At 48.8% G+C, this 15,184-nt stretch overlaps 1 protein-coding gene across 1 annotated transcript; it reads left to right on the top strand.

The window, feature by feature from the left end:
• The first annotated feature begins 1,428 nt into the window (after positions 1–1,428).
• On the top strand, positions 1,429–1,948 carry LOC134562314 (olfactory receptor 14J1-like). Its single transcript, XM_063419697.1, is given in 2 exon segments — positions 1,429–1,776; positions 1,778–1,948. Coding segments are annotated over 2 exon segments (519 nt in total).
• Positions 1,949–15,184: the final 13,236 nt, after the last annotated feature.

Consider the following 15,184-nt stretch of genomic DNA (forward strand, 5'->3'; position numbering starts at 1 on the left):
GAGGGACAGGGCAGGACGGCTCCTGCTGCCAGGGACGGCTGCAGGGGCTGAAGCTGGGGCTGCAGCCAGGGCTGCCCAGGGCTGTGGTGCAGAGCAGGTGCTGCAGCCCTGAGGGCTCTTGGCCAGCCCAGGGCATCTGCCACCTGCCAGGGGCAGCTCTCAGCCTGCCTGGGAGCTCCCATGGACTGTGGGGAGAAGTTGGAGGTGGAAGGAGCCACCCCCATCAGGGCAGATTCCTGCTGCTGTGGAGATGGTGCTGCATGGCCAGGGCTGCTCTCAGCTTTCTCAGGAAGGAAAGGGAAAGGGGCTGTCAGGGTTGTCTGTGTCACTGACACTCCTGCACTGTCAGCCTGGGGATCAGCAGATGTGCCTCAGATCTCCCTCAGAAAGTGCCTCCTCACCCTCCTCTAGCTACAGACAGCAGCAGCAGCACCTTGGCTTGCAGCATCTCTGTTTGTGTGAGCTGCCCTTAAGGCCCTGGTGCCAGGGAGATGCCCCTGGGCAGTGCCGTGAGCTGGGAGGGGTGTGCAGGGCAGAGCTGAGCCCCCAGGGCTGGGCTGGGCTGTGGGAGCAGTGGCAGGGACAAGGCTTGGTTAGAGAGGAACAGCTCCCAGTAGGCACAACTCCAGGCAGCAGAGAGCCAGACCAACCCTTGATATCCCTTCCTGTCCAGCAAGACAGAAAAATAAGGAGAGAAAAACTTAGGGAAATTTTTTTTAAAATTGCAGCTTTCAGATAGTTCACTTTTTTTTTCAAGCATGTTTTAAGTGTGATCACCCAGTAACAGAGGGAGGTGTACTTAGTAAAGGGAGCCTGTGGGAGGCCAGCAGGTCTGACTGCACTAGTGCACAGGGAGCTGTTTTCCCTTTGGGCTCCCCAGTGTTCTGGCCGAGAGTGATGCTGAAGATGAACCAGGAACTCAGAAACAGCAGATACCCAAACTTAGAAAAAAATAGCAAAGTTCCCTTACAAGAAGAGAAGTGATTTTGAGGGGACTCCAAATAAAATACTGTTGACTCAAAGAAGTTGGTCCCAGCTAATCAATGTGTTCTTTCAACAGTCCACCATGCCCAGAGTGAAGAAATGTCCAACAGCAGCTCCATCAGCCACTTCCTCCTGCTGCCATTGGCAGACACGCGGCAGCTGCAGCTCCTGCACTTCTGCCTCTTCCTGGCCATCTCCCTGGCTGCCCTCCTGGCCAACGGCCTCATCATCAGCGCCGTAGCCTGCGGCCACCTCCTGCACAGCCCCATGTTCTTCTTCCTGCTCAACCTGGCCCTCAGCGACCTGGGCTCCATCCTCACCACTGTCCCCAAAGCCATGCACAATTCCCTCTGGGACACCAGGAACATCTCCTATGAAGGATGTGCTGCACAGCTATTTATGTTTTTATTTTTCGTGTCAGCAGAGTATTTCCTGCTGACCATCATGTGCTACGACCGCTACGTGTCCATCTGCAAACCCCTGCACTACGGGACCCTCCTGGCCAGCAGAGCTTGTGCCCACATGGCAGCAGCTGCCTGGGCCAGTGCCTTTCTCACTGCTCTGCTGCACACCGCCAATACATTTTCCCTGCCCCTGTGCCATGGCAATGCCCTGGGCCAGTTCTTCTGTGAAATCCCACACATCCTCAAGCTCTCCTGCTCCAAATCCTACCTCAGGGAATTTGGGGTTTCCGTTTTCACTACCTCCTTTGCACTTGGCTGTTTTGTGTTCATTGTTTTCTCCTATGTGCAGATCTTCAGGGCCGTGCTGAGGATCCCCTCTGAGCAGGGACAGACAGCACAAAGCCTTTTCCACCTGCCTCCCTCACCTGGCTGTGGTCTCCCTGTTTGTAAGCACAGGGACATTTGCCAACCTGAAGCCCCCCTCCATCTCCTCCCCATCCCTGGATCTGTCACTGTCAGTTCTGTACTCAGTTGTGCCTCCTGCCCTGAACCCCCTGTAAGAGTCGGTCCGAAAATCCCTCATTTCTGCCTCACGACTGTCAGAGGCTGAGACCCCCCCTGGACCCTGGGCCACAGCACAGGAGAGATCCAAGCTTCTCCCTGCAGCTGCACCCACTGGACCAAGACGCCCTCCTCAGGGACCCGTGCAGGAACAATGGACACTGTCACGGTTCCTGGGCCGTGTTTGCAGAGGCCGTGTTTGCTTTGACTGACTGTGCTGTACCTGCTGCAGAGCCCAGACCTGCTTGCCCCAAACCTGCCTGATCTGAATGGTTGCACCTGATTCCCAGAGCAACGGGGCTCCTCACAATGACTCTTGGGTGCTCCCCCCACGCTGGCCAGGTGCCCCCCACTTCTGCCTGCATTGGCCAGGTGCCCCCTGCTTCTGCAATGACTTATAAAGCTTCCCCCTGCGACTCACATTTTGAGGCCTCCCCTTTGGACGACGGCTCCATTGACCTACGTGCCACGGAGACTGCGAAGGTGGTCTGTTGGCAACGACGTCACGAGGACTCCTGTCTGTCAGTTGGTAGCTATACCCTTTCTTTACCCCCCTTTCTCTCCCTCTCTCTCTCCCTCTCTTCTTTCCCCTTCTTTTCTATCGCATAACTGTGTGTATCAATAAAGATACAATTGATTTCACTTGAATTAAGTTATCACTGCCTCTTTTTGCACTCTGAAATCAAAACGAACCATCACGACCATCCTTTGGCTCGTGACATTAAATTGGCGTCACCGTGACAGGGTCCTGATTGACAGAGGGGTTGCAGGTTGTCTATAGTCTGTACTAGGAAGAGGAAGATTTGCCTCAGCCGCACCTAGCCCGTCACTTCAGTGAACGAAGCTAGAAAGCAAGGGGGGCTTTTCTGATTCTTCACACACTGTAGACACCTAGGTGAAAAGCATCCCTATACTCTATTGAGGTGTATCTGTCTTCAGGATTTCACAAAAGATCTCCTAGTGCAAAAAGAGAAACTGTTTTTTGTGTGTGAACTGTCTTGTTGAGAGAAGGGACACCTTGACGTAACTAAACAGTGCCTCAGCAGACAGATTTTGTCCCTTCACCCACCCCAGGGAAAGAGGGGAGACGCAGCGTAGCTGTGTGTGTGTACAACCAAGCATTACCTCCCTGTAGTGGTTTTCTGATCCCCTGTACAAAATGACTAATGATTTTATACATAAAACTGAATTTTATGCTCTACTAGCTAAACACAATGCCAGACCCTCTCCAGAGGTGGAATTTTGGGCTAATAATAACTGGTCTAATTTGGAAAGTGTGGTTGATAAAGTATGTTCTTTACAACATGAAACAAAATTTAAACTGGGCAAAAATAAAACCATACTGTGCTCAGTTCTGGGAGCCTGCCTTACCGCAGCTGTAGAAACTCGCTTTAAGCGAAGAAGTGAAGAAAATGCAATAATAGACTCCCTTCAAAATTTAGTTGAAATTTTGCAAAATGAAAATCATTTGCTGCGAGATGAAAATAATTTGCTACGGACTGCCTTGGGAGATGAATATTCTAAAAATTTAGAGAATGCTGACTTCCCAAAAAAGGCAGAAGAAAAAGAAACTCCTCACATTTATCAGATTTACCCCCAGAAAGAATTAGTGTTAGTAAAAAATTGTGAGGAACACTGCTGCCCTAACACAACACCTCTAGTTAAAACAGAATGCAACTATATTGATGAAAATTCAGACCCACAAATAATCACTAAAGAAATCCCAGACACCACCACTGAATTATCTAAGCTAAAAGGAGAGTACTCGCGGTTCCCTCATGAATCAGAGACAGGACATGTTTCCCGAGTTTCTCTCGGTGGTGGAGATCAAATTAAATTGACAGAACAAGAAGTTAGTGGGTATTGGGGACATGGAGTTTCCTTAAAACATAATTCATGGTCCCTGATTCAATGCTCAGCTCACTGGGCAGAGGGGTATAACCCCTTGGAAAAGGGAAACCATTTAACTTTAATTGGTACTCCCGAACAGCCCATGGAAAACATTCACCAAGCTGCCTGCCTGCAAATGATACATGATGACTCTCCAATGCAATTGCCTGTAAAGCCTGAAATTATGATTCCTTTAATTCAAAAGCCTTTGGAATTACTTAAACCTATAGCAATTGTTTTAAGTTCTGTAGAAAAGCTAGATAGATCCCTCGGAAACCCAAGTGAACCAACCGGATCTACAGATCGTGGTTTCAGTCCTTATCCTACCCCCTCCCAGCCCCCAGCCCCTCAATCTAATTCACCTGCTGGTGATCGTAATGTCTATGTATTAAGTGAAATTGCAGTAGAAGTGACCAACTATGTTAAAACTCCTAGTAGTGAAAAACCAGAGAAAAGTAAACAAATCACTAGCCGCCAACACTTGTTGCTATTAGATATTAAAAAAGGGGTCCCCAAACAAAACCCAAATTTGCCAGGGCAACCCCTCCCTAAAAAGTCACAGCAAATTACACACCTTTCTTCTGAGAATCTGGGCAGTGAGCCCAGAAACAGTCTAACAATCCAACCCCCCCCACCCTCCCCCTCTCAGCACCCAGGCAAGGAGCCAAAGCAAAGCCTTCCTTCTCAAGGGAACCGACATTCACCCACCCGTGCCCACCCTGCTTTGGCCCAAGAGTTAGAAAAAATACCCATAGCTGACAATGTAGCTGTTTACCAATGCATCGATGATATTTTTGTGGGTAGGGATGAAATAGAAGTGGAAGATCCTCAACAGAAAATAATCTCCAACTTAGAAAGCTTTGATCTACAAATTTCCCCTGAAAGTAAAATTTCTGGGAATTTGATGGAAAAGAAGCATGATACGCATTTGATAACCTCCTTCAATCAAATTAAAATGCCAGAATCTACGAAGGAACTGCAACAAGTTTCAGAATTACTAGTGCTTTGCAGAAAACACATCCCTGATTTTTCTATAATTGCCAGAACCCTTTACAGCCTGCTGAGAAAAGGAAAAATTTGGGAATGGGGTGATTCTCATCATGAGGCTTTAAAATTGTTAATTTTTGAGGCAACCGCCCACCAAACACTTGGTCCTACTTATCCTACAGATCCTTTCCACATGGAATGGTGTTTTGCTTTTTCAGGATTGTCAGTACAACAACCTGTTGTCCTGAGAGGCCCTTCTCCATATGCAACCCCCCCACCTGACGGGGTGGCCGAAGGAGCCTCATTTGGAGCTGTAAAAAATCTGACAATGAACTTGGATGGTAACCCATACAAACCTGCCTCAGTCACTGGAACAGCCCCTCCCTTTTGCCCCAAGCAGTCTCACTTTTCTGCAGAAATTGTCCCAGATTGGGCAAAACGTGAAAAGATCAAATGGGCTTCTCATACCTGTTATGGATGGGAGGCTAACAAATGTTCCAAAATCACTGCTTTTTGCCCGGCAGTTCCAAGCATAAACACACCCTGGATAATTCCTTCATACTAACTTTTCTGCCTTTGAAGGCAGATTCTGTTGTGTTTACTTTTCACAGGAGAACTCCGATGGACATAAAGACCACATAAAACCATGATAAAACTGGTGATATTTTAAACATTATTTGTGTTATAGGAACAAAATTAAGAATTTTAAACAGTATTGATTTAGAAATATTCGTTAATAAATTGGTTGTTACAATTAAGAATTTGACACCTTTTACGGTCGTCCTTATTGGCTTTGGGAACGACTCAGTGGCTATTATCAAACATATTATCAAACTGAGAACTGGTAAATGTGAATGATTATAAATTGATAATTGATCGCAAAACTAAATCTTTTAGCTCTTAGCTGCCTCCAGTCTCAGTAGTGGATGCAGTTAGTGGCTGCCTCAATTATAAAAGATGGCAGCTTTTTCTACTGAAATTTGGAAAGTAATTTGGAACAATGCCAATGATTTCAAAAGAGATTTTCAATTCTAGTTGAACTTAGTGAATTTTATTTATGACTCTTTTATAAACACAGCCACAGCTTTTGTATTGACCATATGTAATGCTTTGATACATTTGATATTCCCTATTATTGTGTTAAGATTAAAACATGATGGAGCTATTCTCTATCTTTTCCAGTATAGGGAGTGGGCCCGTCAAGTCGATAAAAAATGGCAAACTGTTAACTTAGAATCCTGCATAGTCCGAGAACAACAAGGCTTTATTTGTGAAAGTAATAAAATTACATTTGTTTAGACATAGAACAAAATATTTGTCATTTTAAAGTTTATCCTAACGAGACTCCTGAAACAGTGCTTTTATATGTAGGCAATGGATGTGTATGCTTTAGGACTGCTTGTGATGTTGTAACTGTAGAAAATGTTATACTAGAAACCAAAAATCACTCGAACTTTTGTGCTTGTAACTTTACTAAAATTACAGCTTTTGATTTTTCTTTTTCAGCTCCAGTTACTTCTTACCAGCTTTTACAATCTAATTACACACTGATCCACAAGCTACGGCCTACTCTGATTGGGATGAACCTCACTTTGGTAAAGTAATTGTTGCTCCATCAGGATCTAAGTGAAATTTTAGATAAAACCAAGACCTTGATAACAAATTATGTCATCCCATCGTTGTTCTTTTAACTTTATTTTGATTGGCTTTTGTTTTGCAGCAATCTCATTCTTTACTTAGAAACAATAGATATACTTAGAGATGTTGACACAAGACAAACTTTACAAGTAGGCCATAGCCGCGGACTGTGAAATGGATTTTGCCTAAGTAATACATATATTTTAAGAAAATTATGTATTTTGATTTTTGTGATTTGTGTTAATCATTTTTAAATTTGTTCATGCTACTTGAAAATTGTTTTGCAATAATTTTTTGCCTTGATTGAAAATTGTTTTAACTAATATTTTACTTAATATTGTTAAGATTTTGTCTTGATTATTTGATTTTATGAATCATTTATCATCATGATTTGTTTAAGAGTTTTATTAATCAACAATTATTTGTTTTGAAATTTTAATGTCATTGGATTTGTTTTGTCATAATGATTTGTTTTGAGATATTAACAATCAATATTAATCATTATGATGTCTCTTGTTTTTCCTTTTTCCTTCTATATTTCCTTTTTCCCCTCTCTCTTTCTCTCGACTCTATTTTCCGGGGTATACCACTGACACTGACAATGAGTCCTGAAGACTTCAGAACAACGCAACGAACTCAACTGATGGAGCTCTCCTGCCGACCAGTCGTGAGTCACGGGGTGGTGTAAGAGTCGGTCCGAAAATCCCTCATTTCTGCCTCACGACTGTCAGAGGCTGAGACCCCCCCTGGACCCTGGGCCACAGCACAGGAGAGATCCAAGCTTCTCCCTGCAGCTGCACCCACTGGACCAAGACGCCCTCCTCAGGGACCCGTGCAGGAACAATGGACACTGTCACGGTTCCTGGGCCGTGTTTGCAGAGGCCGTGTTTGCTTTGACTGACTGTGCTGTACCTGCTGCAGAGCCCAGACCTGCTTGCCCCAAACCTGCCTGATCTGAATGGTTGCACCTGATTCCCAGAGCAACGGGGCTCCTCACAATGACTCTTGGGTGCTCCCCCCACGCTGGCCAGGTGCCCCCCACTTCTGCCTGCATTGGCCAGGTGCCCCCTGCTTCTGCAATGACTTATAAAGCTTCCCCCTGCGACTCACACTTTGAGGCCTCCCCTTCGGACGACGGCTCCATTGACCTACGTGCCACGGAGACTGCGAAGGTGGTCTGTTGGCAACGACGTCACGAGGACTCCCGTCTGTCAGTTGGTAGCTATACCCTTTCTTTACCCCCCTTTCTCTCCCTCTCTCTCTCCCTCTCTTCTTTCCCCTTCTTTTCTATCGCATAACTGTGTGTATCAATAAAGATACAATTGATTTCACTTGAATTAAGTTATCACTGCCTCTTTTTGCACTCTGAAATCAAAACGAACCATCACGACCATCCTTTGGCTCGTGACACCCCCTCATCTACAGCCTGAGGAACCAGGAGCTCAAGGCTGCACTGTGGACACTGATGACTAGACAATTTCAGAAACATTAATATGCTCACCAATTTCTGCAAATTGATTATAATAAAAGTCATCTTTGATAGTTCTTGTCGGTTCGGTTGTAGAGTTTTATTTCATGTGTTTTAGTTTTTCAATGTATCCCACAAGTGACAAGTTTTTGTCCCATTTCTCATTTTGATTCTCTCCACCTTTGCTCTGACCCCAGACTGTGTCAATGAGGAGCTGTGCTCTTGGTAGCTTTAAATGAACTAAAGGCTCTCCCAGCAAAGTTTTCACTGGCAATCCTCCCTTTTGTTCTTTTCTCTGCAGATGCAGCAGCAATGTCTGTGTGCAGGGCTGGGGACAAACCAGGGGTGGCACAGGAGCTCTGCTCCTGCTCCACACCATTCCTGATCCAGGCCAGGAGCCATTGGCCTTCTTGCCCACCTGCCCACACTGCTGCCTCATGTCCAGCCTGCTGTCCAGCACTGCCCCACGTCCCTTTCTGCCTGCCCACTGTCCAGCCACTCTGTCCCCAGCCTGCAGCACTGCAGGGGTTGTTGTGGCCAAAGTGCAGCACCCGGCCCTTGGTCTTGTTCAGCCTTACCCTGTTGGATTTGGGCCCTGGATCCAGCCTGTGCAGGGCCCTGTGCACAGCCCTCCTACCCTCCAGCACATCCACACTCACACCCAGCTTGGTGTCACCTGCAAATTTGCTGATGCTGGACTCAGTCCCCTCCTGCAGATCCTCAGTGCAGATATTGCAATCCACACTGGCTGCCTCTGATCCCTGGGCCATCCTGGGGGTGCCCTGGGATGGCTCTCAAGGGGATCTGTTCCATCCCCTTGCTGGGCACCCAGGGCAGGCTGACAGGCCTGCAGTTCCCCACATCATCCTTGCAGCCCTTCTTGGGGATGGGCTCCCATTGGCACCTCCAGGCCTCTGGGACCTCCTTGCTGAGCCAGGACTGAGGAGAAATGATGGAGAGCACCTTGGGGAGCTCATCCAGCAGTTCATTCATGCCCCTAGGATGGATCCCATCTGGTCCCAGAGACACCTGTGGGCATCTGAGTGGCTCAGCAGGTCCCCAGCTGCTTTCTCCTGGATTGCAGGGGGGCTCTTCTGCTCCCTGTGCCCATCTACCAACTCAGGAGATCACCCTTCCAGAGGACAACCTCTCTTCTTGTTTAAAACTGAGGCAAAGAAGGGATTAAGTCCCTCAGCCTTTTCCTTATCTTTGGAAACACTGTACCCCCCCAATAAAGAATGGATTTTTTCTTTACCCCTCTTTTTACCATTAATATATTGATAAAATGATTTTTGTTATCCTTCACAGAAGCAGCCTGGTTAATCCCTAATTGAGCTTTCACCTCTCTAATTTTTTTTTCTGCATGAGCTACCAACATCCTTTTACACTTCCTGAGTTTCCCGCCCCTCTGTCCAAAGGTGATGCACCCGCTTCTTTTCCCCCCAAGTTCCTGGAACAGCTCCATGCGCAGCCAGGCCAGTCATTTTCCTCTCTGGGTCATCTTTCAGCATGAGTGACAGCCTGCTCTTGCTCTTTCAAGATTTCTTTCTTGAAGAATGTCTATCTTTCCTGGTCTCCTTTGTTTTTACAGGTTTTTTCCCCTAAAAACATCAGTACCTGTTTCCATATTCATCAAATCTGCATCCTGAATAGGTCAAAGGCTGCTCTCTATAAGTTCAGTGTGGAAGTTTTGTTAATGCCCCTTGTGAAAAATGCTGTTCACTTTCCTGGTAATATTAAAAATCAGTTTAATAAAAAATATAAGACAATTAGGGGAAGGAAATCGAGCAAACGATTAATGGCCATGTTACTTGGCATTTAGCCAAGTGACACTTGCTATTTTAGAGACATTCTTTAAATACCCTTTCTATTGCATCTGTCTATTGCATATTCAAACTTCTCCACAAACTAGTTTCCCTATTCCAGAAACTGTTTACCATGGTTCCCTTTTGTGTCTGCCTTTTTAGAGCTAGGTGTTTCTTGGCTGTGGTTTTAGTATCACCTCCAGTTTGGGCTGTGCTCCATACTTTCTTCAGGTGGCAGGTGCTGATAGGTTGGAATATCAATAGCAGGGTCTTCTTCACATGTTCATTGTGAAATGAACAGGGCATATGCCTTTATTACTATTCAGCTCTTTATTAAAGTGATCAGCTCTTTATTAAAGTCATCAGCTGGGTGGTAGGGTCCAACAGGAGTTTTTCACGCTGCTGTAGCAATCCGGAGGAGCAGAAACTGTCCCAGTTCATCGCTCAGCTGCCAGCAGTAGGTGCCAAATCCTTGTTCCCATGGGAACAGCTAGAAGCTCTCTCCGGTCAACCATCAGAAGGCAGAGCAATGGAGGTCTGTCACTGAAGTGTGGAGTAGCATATGTCAGATCTTTGCCCTCATGGAAAAACTTCTAGAGTTTCCTGCTCTCTGTCTCTGTCCTTTGAGCTGGCCCAGTCCCCACGCCCATCAGACCTTAGTAGATCATGGCGAGTTCTCAAACCAGGTCAGGGGGTGCATCCACCTCCTCCTTGGTGAGAGCATTACCTGGATCTTTTACCGTGTCCAGTCTTCCATTTTTGGGGTGCCTTTCATCCCCAAAGAACTCTCTCCCAGAGTGCTGTGTGTTTGTTGTATTTGCATATGCCCTCCCCAAGTAGGCACCATGTGGGAGGGCTAGGTGATCTCCGATTAAAGTAGGCACAGCTAGGACAATCAACTCGCTTTAACCATGCTAATTCAGAAATGCAGGACCAGCAGGATGGCTGCCCAGCCCCACCAGGCACGGGGGTCACCAGTCTCTGATGCTCCGGGGCACCGGCACCTCCCATTGCCCCCTCCAGAGCCCCACAGAACCACGCTCAGCACTCGCCCCGTTCCCAGCCGGCTGGCGGGGCCGCCGCTTCCCGGGGCCGGGGGCCGCCACACCAGCAGCCGCAGCGGCTCCGGCGGCCGCCAAGGCATCTCCCCAGGGCAGGGCCCTGCCTATGGCGGCAGGGGTCCGGCAGTGGATCTGTCAGGGCTGGGGGCGGCGGCAGCCATCTCAGGAGTTCTGGAGACACAACCCCGCCACACCTCAGGCTACTGCAGCTACACAGGGACAGCCTTTGGAGCATCCACACTCACTGAGAATTCGTTCATAACACCCTGTGTGTCCAAGATGCTTCCTCAGGCCTTCTCTGTCTCTGCAGGGGCAGTGCCTGTGAGCAGAGGTGCAGGGAAGAGACTCCCAGCACAGCAGCACAGCCAGGGACAATGGCCCTGCCTCTTCCCACAGCTGCTCTTCCCAGCTGCAGCCTTTCCTTGCCAGCCCTTGTGTGGCTGTAAGGCCCCAGGGCTGTGGCAGCTTGGTCACTGTCCTGCTGCGTGTCCCTGCTGTGCCCACAGGCAGGGACAGGCCATGGGCACTGCTGGGACACAGCTGGGACACAGCACAGCAGCTGCAGCAGCAAAGGGCATCTCCTGAGGGCAGGCCAGGAAGGCTTTGCTCTCCTCCAGAGCTGCTGTCAGCAATGTGCTCCAGGAATGGCCTGGCAAAGCACAGCCCAGTGCCTGGGGCAGAGGGGGAGTGTGCAGGGGGGCACACAGCAGTGTCCTGGCACAGCCAGAGCTGCTGGCATGGAGCTGAGGGAGCAGCAGAGCAGGGCCTGGGCTGTGTCTTTGTTTTGGGCACAGCCTGGGAAGGTGCCCCAGGGCAATTGTCCCACACCAGCCCCTGCAACCACCACTGCCAGCACAGGCATCTCACCTGTACCTGCAGGAGGTTGTTTGTCCCTGCATGGAGGGACACCAAGGCACCAGGCCAGCAGTCCATGTTTGCTGTGTGCTGAGGAGATTTCAGCAGTGCCTCGTGTGTGTGTGGGGAGATGAAGCCCAGGGAGCACAAACACCATCAGCAGCACTCGGGGTGGCACAATGCCAGTGGCACAAACAGTGCCTTGAGGCGCCTTCACTCTGAGAGTAACATCCTCTGGGAAACCACCTGAATTCTTTACTGGGCTGTGCTCAGGACTGCACAGAGAGAAACATCCAGGGCAGGGAGGCTCCAGGGAAAATGCTCAGGACAGCCAAGGAGTGCACAGAGAGACCACTGGGGTGGGGCTCTGTGTGGAGAAATCACAGCTGCCTTCCTTCTGAAACCACTCTGAGGACCTGGACAGGGCTGTGCTGTGTTCTGGGCACTGACCTGGAACTGTGGGATATGGAAAAGGCCTTTGGTGTCAGGGATGTTGAGAAGGCTGGGCAGGGTCACTGTGGGACCTCTCTCAAAGCCCTTGGAAAGGGAAGAGCCATCCCAGAGGGTCTTGGGCACTTGGGAAGGGCAGAGCTGGAACCAGTCTGCAAAGCGGGCAGGGAGGGGCACTGGAAAGGGGATGTTGTGTGCCCATCAATGTCATTGATGTACTGCAGGTGTTCTGGAGCCTCCCCCTTTTCCAGTGCAGTCTCAATCAATCCATGGCAGGTGGTGGGACTGTGCTTCCACCCCTGGGGCAGTGGGTTCCAGGTGTACTGCACTCCCCTCCACGGGAAGGCAAACTGAGGCCTGCATTCTGCTGCCACAGGAATGGAGAAAAATGCCTTGGCAATGTCAATAGCACCACTTGGCTGCCTTGGACTCCAGCTCCTACTGGAGCTCCAACATGTCTGGCACAGCAGAGCTCAATGGTGGAGTCACTTCATTCAAGGCATGTTGTAGTTTAAATTTTAGGGGGGTCCCCAGGGAGGGTCCCCCGGGAGACACCCGGGTCCTTGGGTTGCGGGTGTTCACTTGCTGGCAGGCAAAGAGACTTCAGATGCTGGTGGGGCGCTGATGAGATGAGGGTTTATTCAGAGTCTCACTCCGGGCAGGGAGCATGGTCCTGCGGGAGAGGGGGAAGGGAAGGGGAGAGGGGGAAGGGGGGAGAAGGAAGGGGAGTGTCTCGAGACCTCCAGGGGGAAGAGGGGCAAAGAGAGCAAGTCCCCTGCATTTGCATTCTTGACACAGAGGTTCAAAGTGGGCGCGGTAACATTCTCCAGCCAATGAGGTTACAGATACACGATAGTGCAGGGAGGGTACAGACTTGGGAGAAACCATACATTTTCCAGGGGTGAACAAGAGCAAACCATTTCCATAAAATGGAATTCCACAAAGGCACCACAGTCCACAGTCAATCTCCATTCTCTGTCAGATTTGCACACAGGCCAGATGGGGCTGTTGAAGGGTGAGTGTGTTTTGCTGACCACCCCTTGGCTCTCCAGCTCTGGGATCATCTTGTGCATGGGCATCACAGCATGTTCTGTACTGTTGTGCTGGTTTGAAAGCAAAACCAGTGAGAGACTCCAAGTCAGAAATCTGATTTAAGAGGAGAGAGAGTGAAAAAAGTAAAATAAAAGAAAAGCAGTAGCACAAATAAAACTACTGACAGAGTCAGATATATAACCTGACACCCTGTTAGTTAGGGTGGTGGTAGCAGTCCAGATGAAGCGGTCTTGGTGAAGCAGTGATCCTGTAGAAAGGTCTGGTACCCCTTGTCCTCTGGAAATCCAGTGGGTAAGGCCTGCTGTGCTGTCCCAAATCCCAGATTATATCCAGGTGGGAATGCTTGGCTCCTCACCCTGGGTAGAGCATCTCACAATGGAATGGTTTCATTCTATGAGTCATGCAGTGGGTCCTTGATTGCCCATTAAACATGGAGAGCTCCCAGAGGGAGTTACCTATGAGTCATGGGACAAGGCCTCGAGGGCCCATTAACAGAAGATAGTCTGGAGGGAAGGGGCAAGGGAAACACTGCCCCACCTAGTTTTAACAGCTCCTGAAGATGGTGATAGAATACATACTTGGGGCAATCTTATATTGTAACCTAGGACAACTGTCAGTGATGCACTGCTGAAGTGGCAATTGGCACTTCTTCCTCTTTCCCCTTCAGGAGTCCTACTGCAGATGGGTTCTCTGATAGTCCAGGCAAGGTGTTCAATTGCTTAACACCCTCTGTCTCTACAGCTGCTATCCCAAACACCCACTGGAGTCCCTTTGGGTCTTTGTAATATCCATTTTGGAGGAAGTCTATGCCCAAAATGCATGGGGCCTCAGGGCCAGTCACAATAGGGTGTTTCCTCCCCTCATTTCCAGTCAGGCTCACATCAGCTTCCACCAAAGGAAAATCCTGGGATCCCCCTCTCACACCAGCAACAGAAACAGATTCTGTCCCTACAGGCCTGGATGGGATTAATGTGCCCTGAACGCCAGTGTCAACCAAGGCCTCATATTTTTGAGGTTCTGATGTGACAGGTCATGAATCCACACAATCTAAAAAACAGTTTTTTCCTAGCCTCTACCTGGTTAGAGGCAGGGCCCCTCTAAGCCTGGTTATCCTTCTTTCCCTGGGTAACTGGAACAGCTTCCTTCTTGTTGGAACTTCTTCTCTGGGTCTTACCTTCCAACCATTCATGTAGCCTGTGTTTTAGAGCAGCAGTAGATTTTCCATCCCATCTCCTCATGTCATCCCCAGAACCATGCAGGAGAGACCACAATTCAGCTCATGGGGTGCCCCTTCTATACCTGTCTGGAAAAGGTCTGTTAGGTGCCAGAACCTCTGATCTGTACTGCAGAGATTTGGAGAATGTCCTCTTTCATCTCCTCCCTGAGTTTCTTGTGACTCTCTTCTCTCTTGTCTTCTAATTTTTGCAGACGTGTTTCCACAGCTGCCATTCCTGCATGTGTTGGGCCATGCACAGCATCTGCAGATGCTCAGAGCTTCTTCTCCATATCCAGCATGGTCTCCTCTGTGTCATCCCCCTTCATTCTTGCTAAAGCAGAAGAGTGTTCTTGTGGCCCAAGTCGTACAAGTTTTCACCACATCACAGGTGTCCATGGTACCAAGTCTGGGTTCCTGGTGTTTAGGTCATCTGAGAAGACAATCTCTGCCACTGCCATTTCTCTCAAGCCTTGAATCCCTTGTTCTCTGGTCTTCCACTGGGTTTGCTGCATCTAGAGATGGTCTGCACACAGATATCTTTGTGCCACCCTTGCCAGGACCCGTTCCCAGAGACTGCAAGGGTGAGCCTCCCTCATCATTCCTTGGTTGATAACGGGATCCTGTGACAGGGATCCCAAATGCCTCGTTTCAGTGCCCTCCAGAATTGTAGCCTGGCCTGCAGCATCCCAAAGATGGACTAACCAAGTAATTATAGATTCATCAGGTCATGGAGTGTAATCCTTCCTTAGGCCACAAAGGTCCTTCAGAGAAAAGGACTCAGTAGTGGCTTCTGATCTTCTGCCATTTCACTG

Source organism: Prinia subflava, chromosome 27 (assembly GCF_021018805.1).
Source record: "Prinia subflava isolate CZ2003 ecotype Zambia chromosome 27, Cam_Psub_1.2, whole genome shotgun sequence".
NCBI classification, from domain to species: Eukaryota; Metazoa; Chordata; class Aves; order Passeriformes; family Cisticolidae; genus Prinia; species Prinia subflava.